The sequence below is a fragment of the Gigantopelta aegis genome, chromosome 3 (assembly GCF_016097555.1).
Source record: "Gigantopelta aegis isolate Gae_Host chromosome 3, Gae_host_genome, whole genome shotgun sequence".
Lineage (NCBI taxonomy): Eukaryota > Metazoa > Mollusca > Gastropoda > Neomphalida > Peltospiridae > Gigantopelta > Gigantopelta aegis.
The window spans coordinates 54,865,426-54,888,157 of record NC_054701.1 but is presented as its reverse complement, the minus strand read 5'-3'; the positions used below and the strand labels follow the sequence as shown (position 1 = coordinate 54,888,157).

Here is a 22,732-nt window from a genome sequence, read left to right as displayed (position 1 = left end):
CTTATAGTGAACACCCCTGCGCGTGCTGTAACCTCACCGTGGTGCAGGGGTGTAACATTCTCTTTGAGAATGGCCAATACAGCACAAATTGAAGTTTAGAGTAAAAGTCAGTATCTCATTCGGAACTAGCCAACGTTTTGAATTAAACATTTTGAAACAAAAAAGCAAGTAGCTTCTTGCATATAATGTTTACACTGGAACAGCGTCTGGCGTCACAGTCACTAAGTCAGTGATGTTGATCTTCTTCTGGTCACACATAAACTTTTATTTTTACAGAAAAAGGTACAAAAATTGCAATGTTGTGACTTTGAAATATAACCAAGTATTGTATTTAAAATTCGAAAACACATAACGTTTTGGCTGGAAATGCCATTCCCAAGGTGTTTTCGGGGACCTGCTGTGATCCTACTCATAGTAATAGTTTCTACACGATAATACAAATAGTTTCAGTACAGCTTTTGACAGAAACATATTACAAAAATATAACTTGAAAGGGGTTGCATTATAATATATATATATATATATATATATATATATATATATATATATATATATATATATATATATATATATACAAATTTAACTTTGATGAATGGTTTTACAAAGAGCGCTCATCTTGTCAAGAGCAGTAATATTAAATAATAATTCGTTAATATTGCCTGAAGAGTGTGGTCATTATTTGACCATACGAAACAGAGCTGTAGCAATAAAACGATGAAGAACTACTGAAGTCTGGAATTATTTAATATATATATATAACTGTTCATAATGTATAAACCTGAAACCAGCACACTAAACTCCAAGAATGAACTCGTATCAGCATGTCGACACAGACGCAAATACCTTCTGTGCGCATACCACACATCACCTATAGACCTGCATAGTGACGTAACCTTGACGTCACAGAGTCCATTACGTCATCAGCTTTCCGTTGACGGTGTAATTAAATCTACATCTGATGAGTAAGAGAATTCAACTCTCTCACGAAACAAGCCTGTCATGTAGAGATAAACATACACTTTTAACAATATATATATATATATAAATTCAAATGAAGCTTGTTATCGGTGTGTCGCTAGAGCAAATGTAGACATAAAGACAAATACCTCTTGAGTAATTTAACATGATTAGAAGAGACACGTTGCTGTAATTAATGTTCTATACAAATCACTCTGGTTTATGCACTGAAGAGTGCAGGTTCGCACAAACATCGCGACCTGTACGAAACAGTATTGTATGTAAATAAACCATGGAAGTCAAAGTGTAATATATCCAAGTTATTATATATATATATATATATATATATATATATATATATATATATATATATATATATATATATCAGGTGACTGCGTTTTGATATCGTAGTTATTTGGCGCGGTTCGATAATGGTATAACGCCTGTTACACCGTTATCTAAACCTCGCCAAATAACCACGATATCAAAACGTAGTCACCTGATATTCTATATTTATCACACGTCTGACAATATTAATATATTATGTAAGTGTAAATATCGTGTAGTTATTACACCAACAATGAATATGACACTGTGAGCAAACTAGTATAGAATATTTAAAACAAAGTGTCAATTAGCAGGATTCGAACCTACTGCACGAATTCGCACGGCATTTGACAGCCCGCGACCTTAACCACTCGACCAACCAAGTCTTCCAGAAAAACATGGAAGCTCAAATAAAATAAAGCGTGCTGGCAGATACTCGATTCCAAATTATTGTAGCAGTTTGTATTAATAGAGGGATTTTTAAACTGGAAAGTTCAAAACTGGTGGAGAGACTAACTGTTCCGTATAAGGCGTGTCACGCCACTGGGCGGTCAGTTGGATGTTTTACAGCTGTACAGCGGCGTGCTAGGGCGGCCTCTCTCGGATCTACTCGACAAAGACGGCTTGTCGGGGCTCACTAAAACAAGGAAAGTATACAATACTTAGTGTGTACTCTGGTCGTGTTCAGTGTTCATGATGCAACGTAAAACAAGGAAAGTATACAATACTTAGTGTACTCTGGTCGTGTTCAGTGTTCATGATGCAACGTAAAACAAGGAAAATATACACTACTTAGTATATACTATGGTCGTGTTCAGTGTTCATGATGCAACGTAAAACAAGGAAAATATACAATACTTAGTGTATACTCTGGTCGTGTTCAGTGTTCATGATGCAACGTAAAACAAGGAAAGTATACACTACTTAGTATATACTATGGTCGTGTTCAGTGTTCATGATGCAACGTAAAACAAGTAAAATATACAATACTTAGTGTATACTATGGTCGTGTTCAGTGTTCATGATGCAACGTAAAACAAGTAAAATATACAATACTTAGTGTATACTATGGTCGTGTTCAGTGTTAACGATGCAACGTAAAACAAGTAAAATATACAATACTTAGTGTATACTATGGTCGTGTTCAGTGTTAACGATGCAACGTAAAACAAGTAAAATATACAATACTTAGTGTATACTATGGTCGTGTTCAGTGTTAACGATGCAACGTAAAACAAGTAAAACATACAATACTTAGTGTATACTATGGTCGTGTTCAGTGTTAACGATGCAACGTAAAACAAGTAAAATATACAATACTTAGTGTATACTATGGTCGTGTTCAGTGTTAAGGATGCAACGTATTCAATATGCCCTGTGTACTAGTACCAAGAAATCAATACCAACCAAAGAAGAACATTATACAAACAACAGCTTTACTTAGTTTCATATCTATGACAGCTGTAAAATATTCCAAGAAATGGTAAACACACACATGCACGCACGCACGCATGCACAGACCACACACGGAGAGACACACACATACAAAACCCATAACAAAGTAAATGAATAAAAATTATCTCTTCCAGTGTTCACAGGATTGTACTGTGGCAATAATTACACCCATGTCTCATTGACTGGCGTACAGCCAAAGGGTGACTTGTGGCCATGACCCCCCTACCTCCCCCCAATTACACACCTCTTTTTTTTTTTTACTAACCTACGATGTTTTTGCCTGTTTCCCCATAACCCGATTCATAGTGTGGTAAAATTGTATACTGAGAAAACTATTAATATGGTACAAGTACATACCTTTCATGTCCATTGGATTGAAATACCTGAAAAAACAACAACATAAAAACACGACAATATATCATTGATAAATCATCACAATTGCTAATGGGTGAATCCAGCTGTAAAACTGAATGATAGGTATTACAGGCTCGTATTATAAGTATTATAGGCGCGTGTAATAGTTAAACTGTAACACCCCTACTCGTGGCACCCGTTCGTGTAATAATTAAACTGTAACACCCCTACTCGTGGCACCCGTTCGTGTAATAATTAAACTGTAACACCCCTACTCGTGGCACCCGGTTCGTGTAATAGTTAAACTGTAACACCCCTACTCGTGGCACCCGGTTCGTGTAATAATTAAACTGTAACACCCCTACACGTGGCACCCGGTTCGTGTAATAATTAAACTGTAACACCCCTACACGTGGCACCCGGTTCGTGTAATAATTAAACTGTAACTCCCTACACGTGACACCCGTTCGTGTAATAATTAAACTGTAACTCCCTACACGTGGCACCCGGTTCGTGTAATAATTAAACTGTAACACCCCTACACGTGGCACCCGGTTCGTGTAATAATTAAACTGTAACACCCCTACACGTGGCACCCGGTTCGTGTAATAGTTAAACTGTAACACCCCTACACGTGGCACCCGGTTCGTGTAATAATTAAACTGTAACACCCCTACACGTGGCACTCGGTTCGTGTAATAATTAAACTGTAACTCCCTACACGTGACACCCGTTCGTGTAATAATTAAACTGTAACTCCCTACACGTGGCATCTGATTCGTATAATAATTAAACTGTAAAACCCTACACGTGGCACCCGGTTCGTGTAATAATTAAACTGTAACTCCCTACACGTGGCATCTGGTTCGTGTAATAATTAAAGTGTAACTCCCTACACGTGGCACCCCGTTCGTGTAATAGTTAAACTGTGACACCCCTACACGTGACACCCCGCTCGTGTAATAGTTAAACTGTAACACCCCTACACGTGGCACCCCACTCGTGTAATAGTTAAACTGTAACACCCTACATGTGGCACCTGGTTCGTGTAATAGTTAAACTGTGACACCCCTACACGTGGCACCCCGTTCGTGTAGACTACACATGCGAGTATAACACAGCTTCTATATCACAGACAGGTTCCATTCAGAAGAGTGTGGCTTACGTTTCTTAAAATGTATTTAACGACACATCTAGAGCACATTGATTAATTAATCAGACATTTAACGACACATCTAGAGCACATTGATTAATTAATCAGACAGTCAAAAAACCCAGATCTCACGTCTTATTATACACTGTGCTTAAATTATGTATTTCTGTGCCTGGTTTGCGATGTTGGATGTTGTGGTTAAAATGTCTAGCCTGAGTTTTCTGCCGACTAACAGATATTTTAATGACTATTAAATATATTTTCTCTGTAACATGGCTTTATAATAAATGTGTTTGTGATTATCCTAGTGTTTGTACTAGGTCAAACTTACCCCGTTCTTAATATAATTATATTTTCCCGTACTTACGAAATTATTGAGAGTGGAAATCCAGTTTAGGCTCCCAACAAACATTAGGACAACCAGAACACAGACAATGGTATTAAAAACACGAATTTGTATTTAGGGGGCTAATTTATAATTTTTGTTGCTACAAAATGTTATTAGTTATAAATATACATGTACACAATGGCAGCAAGCTGAGGGTGGTCATTTTCAGAACTTACAGTTTTACTATCTGAATGAAGATACACACTAGCAGTGCAGTGCACAGGATGACTGCGATGCCACGCACAGCCCACTCCCGCTGGTCACTGCCTACAGCTGCCGTGCTTGGACCGTCTTGTACAGTAGTGTTTGTGAAGGTCGTCGGTGTGGTGTCCTCTGTAATGTAAATGATATATTAACTCCATCCATGACACAGATTATATAACTCTATCCATTACACAGATTATATAACTCCATCCATGACACAGATTATATAACTCCATCCATGACACAGATTATCTCTAACTCTATCCATGACACAGATTATCTCCAACTCTATCCATGATAAAGATTATCTCTGACTATCCATGACACATATTATCTCTAACTCTATTCATGACAGATTATCTATAACTCTAACTCCATCCATGACACATACCATCTCTAACTCCATCCATGACACAGATTATCTCAACTCCATCCATGACACAGATTATCTCAACTCAATCCATGACACAGACTCAAAACAAACAAACTTGGCTTGCAAGTCAACAGAAAGAAAGAAAGAAGTGTTTTATTTAACGACGAACTCAACACATTTTATTTGCGTTTATATGGCGTCAGACATATGGTTAAGGACTACACAGATTTTTTTTAGAGGAAACCCGCTGTCGCCACATAGGCTACTCTTTTACGACAGGCAGCAAGGGATCTTTTATTTGCGCTTCCCACAGGCAGGACAGCACAAACCATGGCCTTTGTTGAACCAGTTATGGATCACTGGTCGGTGCAAGTGGTTTACACCTACCCATTGAGCCTTGCGGAGCACTCACTCAGGGTTTGGAGTCGGTATCTGGATTAAAAATCCCATGCCTCGACTGGGATCCGAACCCAGTACCTACCAGCCTGTAGACCGATGGCCTGCCACGACGCCACCGAGGCCGGTGCTGCAAGTCAACAGACGCCGTGTTCAGATAAAAGTTAAAGTTTGTTTTGTTTAACGACAAAACTAGAGCACATTGATTATTAATCATCGGCTACTGGATGTCAAACATTTGGTAAGTTTGACAAATAGTCTTAGAGAGGAAACCAGCTACCTTTTTCCATTAGTAGCAATGGGTCCTTTATATGCACCATCCCACAGAGAGGACACAACCACGGCCTTTGATATACCAGTCGTGGTGCTCTTTCTAGAACGAGAAATAACCCAGACCGTCCGCGCATCAGGCGAGCACTTTACCACTGTACTGAGCTACGTCCTGCCACCTTGTGTTCAGGTTAAATCGGTTTTGAAACATTTACCTTATGCGTAACATTATAAGTCAACAGATTAATAGCAAAGCCACCAATGCTCAAATGCTAGGTAGTGGATAGCAAATGAAAAAACTAAGCACATATTTAAAATTGTCTAGAAAATGTTAGACAATTTTAAATAAGTGGGTATGGAACATTCATTAATGGCAGCTACAACGACACTGGTAACAGCATATTATATTTAAATCACAAATCACACAACTTTATTACCAAAGAGACGGGATACACTTCTAGAACATGGTGTGACAATTAGTTGTATGGTTAGTGAGTGAGAGAATATACTTTAAAAGGGTTCCTCACTGTTTGTTACCTAATTTCTACATTACGTTTATGTCACATATATTAGTATGGCAATGTGCAATTTAAAGAATATCACTTGCAGAACTCATACCAAATACAAAAGTCACCCATAAAAGAATTTAAGAATTTGTTTTTATTTAGCCAATTACAAAAACAAACCTATGACAGACTTCACAATGGCCTGTACAATACATCGTTGACCTACACCTAGAGTCACGTCCATGGGTCTGATGAATATGCATTTAAAATACTCAGAAACGTTTAACCAAGTACGAAATGAATTTGACTTCACCTTGTGATTACATTCTTAAGTCTGGAATTATCACACTCGATGCCAAATATCAAAGTCTTCATTAAAAGATTCAAGAATTACAGGCAATTAGAGCAATAGAGCCGAATTCTAAACGACACTGACCTTGCCCTCTGGTTACATGGCACTATGAACCTGGTAAATATGGATCAAATGGTGAAAATGGTAACAACGGCATAACCGATTAAATTCTCATTTAACTTGAGCAGTTTCGCTAATTTCTCCAAACAGTTATTTTTGTCCGTTAATTTTATTACCTAAAACAATTGAATAAAAATATCATTTTAGTTTCTGTTTTAAATACAAAGTGATCTAAGACTAGGAAAATTAAAACGTGTGCTGCTTTAAACAACTTACCATCGCATAGTTGAGAAAAGCTCAACAGCAACACGGCTTGATCTTCAGCGTGTGAATCAACTTTCATATTCAACAGCGCGGTAATTGCGATCTCTAGTGATGTGGTCTGTGTAGGGCGACTGTACAGAACCACAGACAGGCCTTTGACAGACAGATATTCACTCCCATCACCCGACAAAGTGATATTTTTGTCAAACGTTTTGTCAGTATTTTGAACAGAAAATTCAAAAAGTATGTCTTCAAGCTGAATACTACAAGTTACTTCAACGAAATACACGGCTTTCTGGAACATGGCTGGACGGTCGTCAGAATCTAGCACCAGTACTGTCATGGTGCCCGTGGTACTACGAGAGGGACTGCCACCGTCGGTTGCCAACACTACAACGACGTATTCGTCACGCTGCCCAGTCGCTCCATCCACATCTAGCAACATTGTCATATGAAGTTCACCATTTTCAGAATCAATTTTAAATGTGGTCTGTGCATTCTTACCAGAATCTGAAACAAATTACATTAATATTCAACTCAGACATATAGCGGTTACCAGTGGTTTTTTGGTATGGTCAGTATTATGTATTATGAGTAAACAAATTATTATGCAAACCTCTGGCATAATACATAAATATATGAAGCTTTAAACGTTAAAGTATGTACTATTTCCTATAAATAGATAATACTACATGAGTGGCCGTTAGATACCATTTATCTTACAATGAGTTTTTAAAACGTATCTAACAAGCGAAAGCGAGTTTAATACCCTTTTAAACAACGAGTTGTAAGATAAAAGGTACCTAATGGACACGAATGTTGTAATCTATTTCTTACATATGAAAAACAGTTTAAAAAAATATTTAAAACGTTTTCCAACTAAAACCTATTTACGGCTCTTGCGCTTGTTGTTAACTTATGCGTCACATACAAAGTCTATTTCAGGGTATCTTGTACGTCACATACAAAGTCTTTTTCAGGGTATCTTGTGTGTCACGGAGTGATCTATTCGACCGTTTGTGTTTTATAAAGACCCGACCCACAGTCGGAAGGTAAACTATTTGTAGACAGGCTATGGTGTATTTAGCTTTGTATTTATGAAATATGTTATATGTGATTTTAATAGTGTTTCTTGATAATAGGACATTCAGTGTGTTAAATAGTGTGTTATATGTGTAATCAGTGATTTGTAATCAATGATTTGTAGGTTACTTCATGATTGCTTAAATTCAATTAAGTACAGAATTTACTTTGTAAATATGCCTTTAGAAATATAAGCTATTCTGCATTTATGCTTAAAAGGTCAGTGTGTTTACACAGGCTAGTATATTCGTTAATTCTGAATGTTAAGTGTGCAATTAATTTTAAGACCTCTCTCTCTCTCAGGGTCTTTGTGTATGCCTTTGTCTAATTGTTTGTTGTCATGTCTGTTGCCAGAGATCTTCATATCCCACCTGATGGATGATCGTAATAAACCCTAAAACCCATGCGGAGTTATTCGTGTTTTTAACAACACTTCGGTAACATGTTATCAAAAATAACGAATGACGTTCTCACCAATGGGTATGTAAGAAAAATAATAATATGAATTTTGTTACACTGTAACGGCTACTCACCTGTGGTTACAGATAAAATCTGATATGTAATATGTCCATTGTCGCCGGCGTCTTTGTCAACAGCCTGCAGCGTGGTGATGACAGTGTTGGGTGCTGTGTTCTCTGCGACGGTAACAGTGGCTAGATCCACAAACACCGGGACATAGTCGTTACTATTATCAGGAGTAACCTTCAACAGAAACATTTACACGTGCTATAAATTAACCTCCAACAGAAACATTTACACTTAAATACGGCTAATCTTAACAAAAACTGTTACACGTGCTGTATATTAACCCCCAACAGAAACATTTACCCGTGGTGTACATTACCCCCCCCCCCCCCCCCCCCCCCCCCCCCCCCAACAGAAACATTTACAATTGCTGTAAATTAACATCCAACAGAAACACTTACAATTAAATATGGTTAATCGTAACAGAAATATTTACACGTGCTGTATACGGGGTATTAACCCACAAAAGAAACATTTACACGTGGTGTATATTAACCCGCAACAGAAACATTTACACTAAACGTGGTTAATCGTAACAGAAACATTTATACATGCTGTATATTAACCCACAACAGAAACATTAACACGTGGTGTATATTAACCCACAACAGAAACATTAACACGTGGTGTATATTAACCCTCAACAGAAACATTAACACGTGGTGTATATTAACCCTCAACAGAAACATTAACACGTGGTGTATATTAACCCTCAACAGAAACATCAACACATGCTGTATATTAACCCTCAACAGAAACATTAACACATGGTGTATATTAACCCTCAACAGAAACATTTACACGTGCTGTATATTAACCCACAACAGAAACATTAACACATGCTGTATATTAACCCTCAACAGAAACATCAACACGTGGTGTATATTAACCCTCAACAGAAACATTAACACGTGGTGTATATTAACCCTCAACAGAAACATCAACACATGCTGTATATTAACCCACAACAGAAACATTAACACATGGTGTATATTAACCCTCAACAGAAACATTAACACGTGCTGTATATTAACCCTCAACAGAAACATTAACACGTGGTGTATATTAACCCTCAACAGAAACATTAACACATGCTGTATATTAACAAAACATAACCCTCAACAGAAACATTAACACATGCTGTATATTAACCCTCAACAGAAACATTTACACGTGCTGTATATTAACCCTCAACAGAAACATTAACACGTGGTGTATATTAACCCACAACAGAAACATTAACACATGCTGTATATTAACCCTCAACAGAAACATTTACACGTGCTGTATATTAACCCTCAACAGAAACTTTAACACATGCTGTATATTAACCCTCAACAGAAACATTAACACGTGGTGTATATTAACCCACAACAGAAACATTAACACATGCTGTATATTCACCCTCAACAGAAACATTAACACATGCTGTATATTAACCCTCAACAGAAACATTTACACGTGGTGTATATTAACCCTCAACAGAAACATTAAAATATGCTGTATATTAACCCTCAACAGAAACATTAACACATGCTGTATATTAACCCTCAACAGAAACATTAACACATGGTGTATATTAACCCTCAACAGAAACATTAACACATGGTGTATATTAACCCTCAACAGAAACATTAACACGTGGTGTATATTGACCCTCAACAGAAACATTTACACATGGTGTATATTAACCCTCAACAGAAACATTAACACGTGGTGTATATTAACCCTCAACAGAAACATTTACACATGCTGTATATTAACCCTCAACAGAAACATTAACACGTGGTGTATATTAACCCTCAACAGAAACATTAACACATGCTGTATATTAACCCACAACAGAAACATTAACACGTGCTGTATATTAACCCTCAACAGAAACATTAACACGTGGTGTATATTAACCCTCAACAGAAACATTAACACGTGGTGTATATTAACCCTCAACAGAAACATTTACACATGCTGTATATTAACCCACAACAGAAACATTAACACGTGCTGTATATTAACCCTCAACAGAAACATTAACACGTGGTGTATATTAACCCTCAACAGAAACATTAACACGTGCTGTATATTAACCCTCAACAGAAACATTAACACATGGTGTATATTAACCCTCAACAGAAACATTAACACGTGCTGTATATTAACCCTCAACAGAAACATTAACACGTGGTGTATATTAACCCTCAACAGAAACATTAACACATGCTGTATATTAACCCTCAACAGAAACATTAACACATGCTGTATATTAACCCTCAACAGAAACATTTACACGTGCTGTATATTAACCCTCAACAGAAACATTAACACGTGGTGTATATTAACCCACAACAGAAACATTAACACATGCTGTATATTAACCCTCAACAGAAACATTTACACGTGCTGTATATTAACCCTCAACAGAAACTTTAACACATGCTGTATATTAACCCTCAACAGAAACATTAACACGTGGTGTATATTAACCCACAACAGAAACATTAACACATGCTGTATATTCACCCTCAACAGAAACATTAACACATGCTGTATATTAACCCTCAACAGAAACATTTACACGTGGTGTATATTAACCCTCAACAGAAACATTAAATTCTGTATATTGACCCTCAACAGAAACATTAACACATGCTGTATATTAACCCTCAACAGAAACATTAACACATGGTGTATATTAACCCTCAACAGAAACATTAACACATGGTGTATATTAACCCTCAACAGAAACATTAACACGTGGTGTATATTGACCCTCAACAGAAACATTTACACATGGTGTATATTAACCCTCAACAGAAACATTAACACGTGGTGTATATTAACCCTCAACAGAAACATTTACACATGCTGTATATTAACCCTCAACAGAAACATTAACACGTGGTGTATATTAACCCTCAACAGAAACATTAACACATGCTGTATATTAACCCACAACAGAAACATTAACACGTGCTGTATATTAACCCTCAACAGAAACATTAACACGTGGTGTATATTAACCCTCAACAGAAACATTAACACGTGGTGTATATTAACCCTCAACAGAAACATTTACACATGCTGTATATTAACCCACAACAGAAACATTAACACGTGCTGTATATTAACCCTCAACAGAAACATTAACACGTGCTGTATATTAACCCTCAACAGAAACATTAACACGTGCTGTATATTAACCCTCAACAGAAACATTAACACGTGCTGTATATTAACCCTCAACAGAAACATTAACACGTGCTGTATATTAACCCTCAACAGAAACATTAACACGTGGTGTATATTAACCCTCAACAGAAACATTAACACGTGCTGTATATTAACCCACAACAGAAACATTTACACATGCTGTATATTAACCCACAACAGAAACATTAACACGTGCTGTATATTAACCCTCAACAGAAACATTAACACGTGCTGTATATTAACCCTCAACAGAAACATTAACACGTGCTGTATATTAACCCACAACAGAAACATTAACACGTGCTGTATATTAACCCTCAACAGAAACATTAACACGTGCTGTATATTAACCCTCAACAGAAACATTTACACGTGCTGTATATTAACCCACAACAGAAACATTAACACATGCTGTATATTAACCCTCAACAGAAACATTAACACATGGTGTATATTAACCCTCAACAGAAACATTAACACGTGCTGTATATTAACCCTCAACAGAAACATTTACACGTGCTGTATATTAACCCACAACAGAAACATTAACACGTGCTGTATATTAACCCACAACAGAAACATTTACACTTGCTATAAGGCTGGAAATTGACGGAGCAATATGCTTTCTTTCAGTTTCACGCGCACGTTTTGCTTTTTATCTTATGTTTGACGGCATTCCACATATATTGAGCATTCTGGATTATGAACAATGGTAATATAAATCATGCCTTTATCTGTGTTTGTCTTAAATCTTCGACATTGCTCTTAAATAATTCCACTACAAGTTTAATTAAGACTAACTATTAAGACTAATTTCAAGAATTGATGCCTATTTTCTAGCAATTGCTTGCAACTTAAACTCTGAGATGAATTTCGAACCTTATTTAAATATGGCTAACCTTAACAGAAATATTTACCATTAAACTAACTTCAAAAGAGATATTTATATTATTGCATCAAAAGAAACATTTTTAACCAACACTGATTAAATAAATTTATGTACAAAGAAAGAAATGTTTTACTTAATGACGCACTCAAACCTATTTTAATTTCGGTTATATGGCGTCATGTAAATGTAAATGAATTAGCAACTTTAATTTTTTTGTTTACTTCTGTCTGTCCTCCATGAATGTTTATTTGCTACATTGTAACAAATAAAGGGTTGTAGAAAATAATGTGTATTAAAAATGTTACCAATTATACCCAAGCCACGTGAGTATAAACCAAATGTAAATGTGGCAATTAGTTTTCATGGAATGAATTCCTGTATAGAAATAAATTCAGGTTATGATTTTTTTTAAATATACAACATTCTAGTTGGTGATAATGAGTAAACTGAAGTTGTGTGTAAACTGGACCCAGAATGCTGACAGTATACCGGCCTCGGTGGTGTAGTGGTTAAGCTATGAGCGTGGTTACCTCAGTGAGAACAATTGCTGTGCTGCTCATCACCTCCCCACTGTGAGGAACATCCGCGCAAATCACCGGCACTGTGTAGGCTTCGTCTGTGTCCGAAACAGCATCGTACGTGATGTTTGTAGTATCCACGAACATTTCGTTACCCTCCAGACGAAATAGTCCATCCATTTGGTGTCCAATGTGGATGGTGTATCCCGAAGTTGTGTTTTCTTCCAACTTGTCGCTACAGTTAAAATGCGCAATGGCACCGGCTATGAAAAAAAATTATCAACATGATTTTATTTTCAAAAATATTAATTGTTTTGCCGATCCACTGAAAAATATGGGACCTCTACCTTAGTGAATTAAGTGAAATAACCAACTCCACAAGCTTGTACATATAGCTGTACATAATTTTAGAAATTTTTTTAAATATGTAATATTGTTCTAGTACATATTGTGATGCATTTACAGCCTTTATTCATAGACTCTAGTGTTAGAGAAAAGAACCCTACGCTGTGTGAAAGTGTACCTCCAACCAGCATCAAGAGATAATTAATATGTACTTTCCAACAGAAGATAAAGATCTGTGAAACATCATCTTTCTCCACGGCTTTGGAATAGTAATCACTTTACCAATAAGAACACTACATAGATTTTTGTTCATTTGTTCTTCATTCCGTTCACTACAGCTGAAGTAAAGAGCCTACCTTGTTGGACAGCACCAGTGACCGTGGCTAGTTGAAATGTTGAGGTGATGCTTGGGGGTTGGTCATTTGTTTCTTTTAATCTTATTGAGAGGCTGACGTTGTCTTCGTTACCTCCCTTGTCAACAACGCTGAGAACAAGGTTTTCAAAATCAATTTGACTACTGTCTGCATCAAAATCCATTCTTTTACCAATAGAAATTTGACCCGTTAATAATCCGACTCTAAAATACGCAGCGTCCGACCCTGAAATATTAATGAGAATTCACATTTACTGTGTGATTACACTGTTTAAACAGTTTGTCCAGCGAGAACTTCTTCATTAGATATATGCGCGCTATCAAAAGATAAACAATACGTGTTATTATATACTCTACTGACAGTCGGATATCCTATCTCTTGTGTTGATTGCTTTTAATTGTTTTCACATAACTGTGTCAAACGTACGGCCTGACATGATTAAAGAAACTTTAGTACACCGAAGTGTTCCATATATATGTATGGCATGCTTTAAATAATAAACTTCATCTTTCATTATGCTCTTTCTTTATTTATAATTTGATTAAAAAAATAAATTACAATAAAATAATTTTAAAAATCATTAATTTTGTTTACCACTAAGAGTGAAATTAAAACCGTCGTCGACATCCGCGTCTCTTAAGCCGTGCGTTCCGTGGATGATTGTACCAACAGGTAATTCTTCCCTCACATTAACACTAACTGCCATCAGAAGAGGTTTCTCATCATACACATTGGTTACTCTCACACCCATCGAGGCCTGTATTGAATAACTCGTCGAGTTGGCTCTGAAAGAAGATCATTCTTATATTTAAGTAACCGAAATTAGGGAACGGCTAATGCATTAGCCGTGTAAGTCTGCTCGACAAATTACCACACTGGGGTGGAAAGGAAGAGGTATTTCCGTAAGACTTACTTACTACTTAAGTCAACTACATTAACTGAGCATTGTTGTTGACATTTAAAATCACTTAATTTGGAGCCCCTCCACTTGTGATTCATTACAAATAATGAATATAGTTCCTACCTCTTTTCATTCTGCAACCATTCATACGTGCAGGTACATGTTATAGCTTGATTTGGAGTTTCCCACTTTCTTATTAAATCTATTAAAACGATTATTCACCTGAACAGTAAGACAAAGAACTGAGCAGAATCTTCAAAATCGTACACTCTGAGTATTTTCAGTTTGTCGCCTGTCAACTCAAACAGGTGGGTTTGTCCATCGAGCATTTCGTACGTAATAGCGTCCCCTTCCGCGTCAAACGCCATCAGGGTGTACACCTCGCTTCCAGCAGGGGTCCCCTCGGGCACCTCGATCACAGTGCTGTTGTCGTAGTGCGGGGAATGAAACACAGGACTTTCATCTGGAAACATTAGAAAAAACTGAGTTAATTCAATACATGATAAAATCCAAATGCTCAGTTATGAAAAGAAAGCTGTAGCATAAGAGCAAAAACCATTGTACTTTTAATTGTTAAAGAACACTATCCCTGAAGAAAACAAGGTATCGGAAACGCTGCAAATCCCCTTACTGATTGTCACTAATATTGTAAGTTGCCTTGAAAATAGTGTGTGCCCTTTTGAATTCTCTATGTAACTTTATACTGTGTAACCTTTAAGTAAATAAAACATAAAGACGATTTTACAGTATATCATGATCCTATTCCTATATGTGAAGTTTCATGAAAATCGGATGAGAAATGAAATCGATAGAGCGATGATGCAGAGGAGCGAAACGCAACTCGTTCAAAATAAGATCCTAAGTATGTTAAGTTTCATGAAAATCGGATAAAAAATTAACTCGAAAGACAACGCAATCTGTATTTTTAATAACAATGATCTTGATCTTTGACGCAAAGAGGCATAACGCGAACTTGTTCAAGATATCATTTCATTTTATTTTTCATTTCAACTTATTTTCGTGCTTATATCCAATAAAGGTTCAAGCACGCTGTCCAGGTTCATACACCTCAGCTATCTAGGCTGTCTGTCCAGGATAGTGGGTTAGTTAATTGTGAGTTGTTAGTGAGAAAGAAGAGGGTGTAGTGGCACTGAGTTATTAAAACTCGCTCTGGGTGGGAGCCGGTACCGAGCTGTGAACCCTGTACCTACCAGCTTTATGTCCGATGGCTTAACCACGACGCCACCGAGGCCAGTAATATATCATTCCTATATACGACGTTTCATGAAAATCGGATAAGATATGAAATCGATAGACCACGTAATTTCTATTTTTACAAAAGTGATATTGACCTTAAACGCAGAGAGGCAAACCGCAAACTTGTTCAAGATCACATGATCCTATCCTCTATGTGAAGTTTCATGAAAATCGGATGAGAAATGAAGTCGATATTAAAGCGGTGAAGTCGGGCATCACGTACATGCCTACGTATGTTAGGGCAAAGCCCTTCAAATTCGGATTATTTTGAAACAGCAAATCTTTTATTTTACCAATTTTATCAAAGTAAATATCCAACAATGATTGTCCTCACCTATGTTTACTCTCCAGACCCCACTGAGTGCGGTGGAGCTGTACGCGCCCAAGAAGTTTACATCTATTTTATCTTTGGTTCTGTACGCCAAAATGCGGTCCACTCCAACCACTGCCCCTGTTCCAACCTCGATGAATCCTCCGTCGTTCCAATCAAGCCAGAATGTTTTGGACACCGAGCAGTCCAGTGGATTAAGTATGATCACATCGCCGAATACGGACCCTTGATAGTCCCAAATTCCTGTACGACCCTGTCAAAAAAATAGGCCACTTAGGATTGCACAATAACACCGCCGAGGTTTCAGGCAATAACCGCAGGTTTATCTCTCGAAATAACTATTCTACAATGTACATTTTACGAAAACAATAATTTTGTCCTCAATGTTTTTTTATACCAGCACTTTCATATATTCATCTATTTGACTTTTCAGTCTCGCTGGTGCCCTTTTTCTCAAAGGACTATTAAATTTTCTTTTGAATGAAATTATTAATATTATTGATTTACTTGGGTTTTTTTTGACAAATGCTCCAAATGTCTCTTTAAATAGCCAGCTAATCATAACATACTGTATAGGCGCTTCCTTACTAAACGAGATTATGAAACAAATAAGCATTAAATTTACTTCACGTTGAATATAATTGACTCCATAGGCGTACGGGCTCCCATTTTTGCAGAGTCCCAGGCTGATTTTTGCTCGAATTAAAAAAAAATGCCCGAAGCTGGATAATAACATCTATTCATAAATTAGCAAACAAACAAATCATACACATTTTTACATTTATTACAACTAATATCGTAGGTAGAAAGTTGGAAATACATAGTGAAAAGGTTTCAGTCAAGCTCATTTCCCCCGAATATCTCTATAAAATTTGCTCATATTTAAAGGGACATTCCTGAGTTAGCTATATTGAAAGATGTTCCGACTAATAAAATATTTCTACGATTAATTTTACATATTAAATATATTTTCTTGTTTAGAATATCAGTGTGTGTATATTCAATGTTTTTCGGGTCGTCTTAATATTTTGAAGAAGCCCAAACTGGATTTTGTCTTCAAATAATTTTGTACATACGAAAGAAATATAACTTAGAAATTAAAATGGAATTTAACCTAGTATAAATATTAAAACGATCAGAAACACGTTTAATACACAACCACTAATATTTTATACAGAAAAATATATTTGATATGTAATTACAATCGTTAAAAAGTCTCTGTTAGTCGATAACATCTTAAAAATTGCAGCAAACCCAGGAATGTCCCTTTAAGAATTGATCCAGCCCGCGGTGGGGGAGGCTTTTGCCCCCAGCCCCCACACCCCACCCACATATCATACGCTTATGATTGGCTCATAGTTCAAAGTTTCAAAGTTGCATGCAGCATAACAAAATGTAGTAATTACAACTGACATGAAGACACTGAAATCGTCTGATACACTAGAACGTTTTTAAATATTTCATTGCAACTGAGACATTACTTTGGATTATTCATCTATAGTAATTTTAAAATGTTGTTTTTCTTTTGAAATTCACTTACAAAATAACCCAAGTATATGTCGTACTGCATGGAGTTTTCGATGGTTGATGATTGAAGTTTAACCTGTGCACCGTTACACATCTGTACTTCAAACACAATGAAATGTCGCTCCGTCACACGGAATCCAAGGTCATTGAAATAGAATAGCTGATTCTTTTTAGCCAGAGGAGTAGTAAAAGAAAAGACTCTGCCTGTGGTGAATAGACAGAATAAAAGTTTGACAATTTGATCATTTAAAAAAAGAAGAACAAAAAAGAATAAAAATCACAGTTTAAAGATGCTTCATCATCGTTACATTTGCCATTGTTCGACTAATTTTACATTTATTTGCTATGAATAACTACAACTCATACTGAATAACAACAAGGGATATTGTTCCCTCAAACAAGATAGCATAGAGAAACAGAACCACAATTCTACAAAGGAAAGGAGAGTAACACATCGTGGGGGCGAGACGTAGCACAGTGGTACAGCGATAGTCTGACGCGCCATCGATCTAGGATCGATTCCCGTCGATGGGTCTACTGGGATATTTCTCGTTCCAGCCAGTGCTCCACAGCTGGTGTAACAAAGACCGTGGTGGTAGAATGGTGCATATAAAAGATCCCTAGCTGACAATCGAAAAGAGTAGCCCATGAAGTGGCGACAGCAGATTTCCTCTCTCAATATATGTGTGGTCCTTAACCAATGTCCGACGCCATATAACCGTAAATAAAATGTGCTGAGTGCATCGTTACGTAAAACATTTCCTTCCTTTGTTTGTTTAACGACACCCCAACACATTGTAAACTACGAGTGTTCGGTCTTTAACATAATTATGTTATTTGTGACACTTGGGTTACTTAGGACCCTGCTATTAATTAATTGAAGTAGTTGATTATATACTAGTATGCATCTTCACACAGACACAGCAGTAAGTACGACGGACTGTGTCGTATAGGACTACTTTGAACGGATGTGTAAAATGGACAATAAAACCCTGGAAGCTATTATTTCATGTTTGATGCATTTGTAGGTGGATAAGCAAGACAGATGTTAAATGATAAATAATTTTCAAACCTTCGTTTCCACGTACAACCACTATAATACAAAAGTCAAACCTTCGTTTTGGCGTACAACCACTGTAATGCAAAAGACAAACCTTCATTTTGACGTACAACCACTGTAATACAAAAGACAAACCTTCGTTTTGTCGTACAACCACTGTAAAGCAAAAGACAAACCTTCGTTTTGACGAACAACCACTGTAATACAAAAGACAAACCTTCATTTTGAAGTACAACCACTGTAATACAAAAGACAAACCTTCGTTTTGACGTACAACCACTATAATACAAAAGACAAACCTTCGTTTTGGCATACAACCACTGTAATGCAAAAGACAAACCTTCATTTTGGCGTACAAGCACTGATATACAAAGACAAACCTTCGTTTTGGCGTACAACCACTGTAATACAAAAGACAAACCTTCGTTTTGGCGTACAACCACTATAATACAAAAGACAAACCTTCGTTTTGGCGTACAACCACTGTAATACTAAAGACAAACATCCATAAACTCGCGAACCACGTAGATGTGAGTGTTGTCGTAATCTGGAAAGTAAAAACGAAACGTATTATTGTGCATAATAATGTGACGAATAAGTAATAGAAACTCGTCTCGATTAACAAGGGTAAATAAAACTTTAATAACCTCCCTTGATTTTAATAATCACACTGTGATAATGATACTGATGATGTGGATATTTGTGTTGTGCTTTTGCAAGTAAAAATTATTTGTAACCAGGTCACAAATTTAAGTAAATACGATTTGGGATCCGCTAATACCTTTGTACATTGATAAGCCGTACAAGCCAAAATGTGAAAGAAATGCATTCATGCATCGATATTTTGCACAGTATTATTTTATTATGTTTGTGAATTGATAGTGGAATTTTCATTTTGACACATGGCTTGTGAAATGGCGTGTGGTGCAACACGCAATGTCAAAAAACGCTATACCAATAGGGGCGGGACGTAGCCCAGTGGTAAAGCGCTCACTTGATGCGCATTCGGTCAAGGATCGATCCCCGTCGGTGGGCCCATTGGGCTATTTCTTGTTTCAGTCAGTGCACCACGACTGGTATATCAAAGGCCGTGGTATGTGCTAGCCTGTCTGTGAGATAGTTCATATAAAAGATATCTTGCTACTAATGAAACAATGTAGCGGGTTTCCTGTCTAAGACTATATGTCAAAATTACAAATGTTTGACATCCAATAGCCGATGTGCTCTAATGGTATCGTTAAATAAAACAAACAAAGAAACAAACTATACCAATGTTATGAGAACGTAATCAGCATCTTAGCCCAGTAGTACAGCGCTCGCTCGATGCGCGGTCGGTCTGGGATCGGTCCCCGTCGGTGGGCCTATCGTTCCAGCCAGTGCACCACGACTGGTATATACTAGGCCGTGGTATGTACTACCCTGTCTGTGGGATGGTGCATATAAAAGATCCCTTGCTACTAATCGAAAAGAGTAGCCCATGAAGTGGCGATAGCGGGTTTCCTCTCTCATTATCTATGTGGTCCTTAACCATATGTTTGACGCCATAAAACAGTAAATAAAATGTGTTGAGTGAAGCGTTAAATAAAACATTTCTTTCTTTCTACCGTACATACAACCCACGATGGTCGATTGTCGCCCACATGTTTATTTGTTTAGCTTTTTGAAAAAAAACAATCTTCCTTTTTTATGCCCCCCCCCCCCCCCCCCCATGTTTCGAAATAACCGTTTGATATGCCTAGACTGCAACCGTATGGACTATTCAGTATGGGACTCTTTTCCAGAGAAAGTCAATCGCCGTCGTGGGACAGTTCTATTTGTGACTATGGGTTGTAAAAAAGAAAGAAAATGGTCAACCAATCAACCAATCATTGGTATAGCTGGGGGTTGGGGGTAGGAGGGGGTATATCACATTTCAGGTTTTGTATTGCGCCGTTGTAAACGTAAGTCATGTATATATGTATGTATGTATGTGTGTATGTATGTATGTAAGTATTGATGTATGAATATCTATATATTGTATGTATATATATGTACGTATAGGCGTGTGTTTTGGGGTCAAAACCCCTTCTGCTCAAGCAGATTTTTTTTCAGTATATTTTCCGGTGGAGCATGGCTTGACCCCCCCATAACTTCGCTAGCTATAATCTAGAAACCCCGCTAAAAATCCTGCACACGCGCCTGGTATTAGTGCGTGTTAGTGTGTCTTTATCATAAACGTAAGGGTATTTCATTCGCAAGGTCATATCTCGGTTGTATTCTTATTCTACCTCGTGTGACATTTACGCAAACATAGCAACATTACCACTGAAGACGAACTATTGGGTTTATCTAGTAACATAATATAATACATATATGTTGTTTTACACTGTAACACGCAAATAAAAATAATCGGTTTCATTTGATTTCCATTGCAGTTTTAATTAATATTGAAAATATTAAAATGACTTACCATAATGATTTCTCTAAAAATGTTACCATCTGATATAACACAGTAACAATTACAATATGAAGTCGTTTTTCTTGCCAATGAGCAAGTAACGCTTTAAAATATAGATTGCTATCATTTTGAAACGCACGACAGATTTTGGTTAAAAGTAACCAACACAGTTGTGTGCTCAAGTACGGAAAACAAATAAGAATTGGTTTAGGTGTAGACTTGTCCAGAGTGGGGTTCATATTTGTTGGGAATGCGTTATTTCCAAATAAGGAAGGCTCTTTTCCTTGTATCTCGTTTGCTGTTACACTATGCGGGACCGAAGTACAATATTGGTCGTAGACCTACTAAAATTTATAAATTATGTAGCCTGTGTGTATATATGTATGTATGCATGCGTGCGTGCGTGCGTGCGTGCGTGCGTGCGTGCGTGCGTGCGTATGTATGTATGTATGTATGCATGCCTACAGCCATATTTTAAGCCTAGTATTTCAGGCACGGCGGAAAGCAAGCAGACATTGGAAGGTGGTGGACGGACTGAGATCGAGGGCGCAAGGCAAAGTTTCTAGCGGGGTTCGGGAATATGCTGCCCCGTAAAATGTTTAAAACTAGATGTCCTGAAATGCAATTTCCTGCATTCTACAAGTAAAATTAATCTCTGCCTTAATAAGATTTACTACCAATAATATTACTGATTCAGAATTTAAAAAAAATTTGCGGGGGGCGGGGGTGGGGGGGGGGAGGGATGGGGGGCTAGCCCCCTGCTCCGCCGTGCCTATATTTTGCAACTGTTTCATCGAAGTTGCATGAAAATGGCTGTCCATTCTGCTTATAGGCTATTATATGCATTTACTCTATATTAGTAAAATCAGCATGACACATTTGCATGTAGATTTGCTTATTCAGTTCAGTGGTGTATTTAGGCCTAAGCTTTGGAGGCAGGACGTAGCCCATCCTGTCTCGGACAGAGGAACCAGTCGAGGCCGGCACCTGTGCCCATGACAGGCGTGTACTAAAACAGCTTGCTCTGAATGTGCACGTTAAATTCTATGACCTGACCTGACCGGACGTAGCCCGGTGATAAAGCGTTCGCTTGGTGCGCGATCAGTCGTCGGTGGGCCCATTAGGCTATTTCTCGCTCCAGCCAGTGCACCACGACTGGTATACCAAAGGCCGTGGTATGTGTTATCCTGTCTGTGGGATGGTGCATATATAAAAG

At 37.3% G+C, this 22,732-nt stretch overlaps 1 protein-coding gene across 1 annotated transcript; it reads right to left on the bottom strand.

Moving 5' to 3' along the window:
* Nucleotides 1–1,531: 1,531 nt before the first annotated feature.
* On the bottom strand, nt 1,532–19,302 carry LOC121368731 (cadherin-23-like). The gene is made up of 12 exons (XM_041493480.1): nt 19,215–19,302; nt 18,033–18,223; nt 16,496–16,745; nt 15,127–15,367; nt 14,598–14,788; nt 13,986–14,228; nt 13,297–13,547; nt 8,676–8,844; nt 7,072–7,569; nt 4,811–4,967; nt 3,097–3,122; nt 1,532–1,921 (listed from the first exon to the last, which is right to left on the bottom strand). Exons 1-12 carry the CDS (start codon nt 19,300–19,302, stop codon nt 1,836–1,838), a joined length of 2,391 nt encoding a protein of 796 aa, XP_041349414.1. The 3' UTR covers nt 1,532–1,835.
* Between the last annotated feature and the right edge of the window lie 3,430 nt (nt 19,303–22,732).

Bases quoted from the DNA above. Each gene is read 5' to 3' on its own strand.
- LOC121368731 (XM_041493480.1), bottom strand. From the start codon at position 19,302: ATGAAGGTTTGTCTTTTGTATTACAGTGGTTGTTCGTCAAAACGAAGG. The intron at 18,224-19,214 runs GTTTGTCTTTTG...TATTCACCACAG, and splicing joins GGTTGTACGACAAAACGAAG to GCAGAGTCTTTTCTTTTACT. The intron at 4,968-7,071 runs GTAAGTTGTTTA...TTTACATTACAG, and splicing joins CTTTTCTCAACTATGCGATG to AGGACACCACACCGACGACC.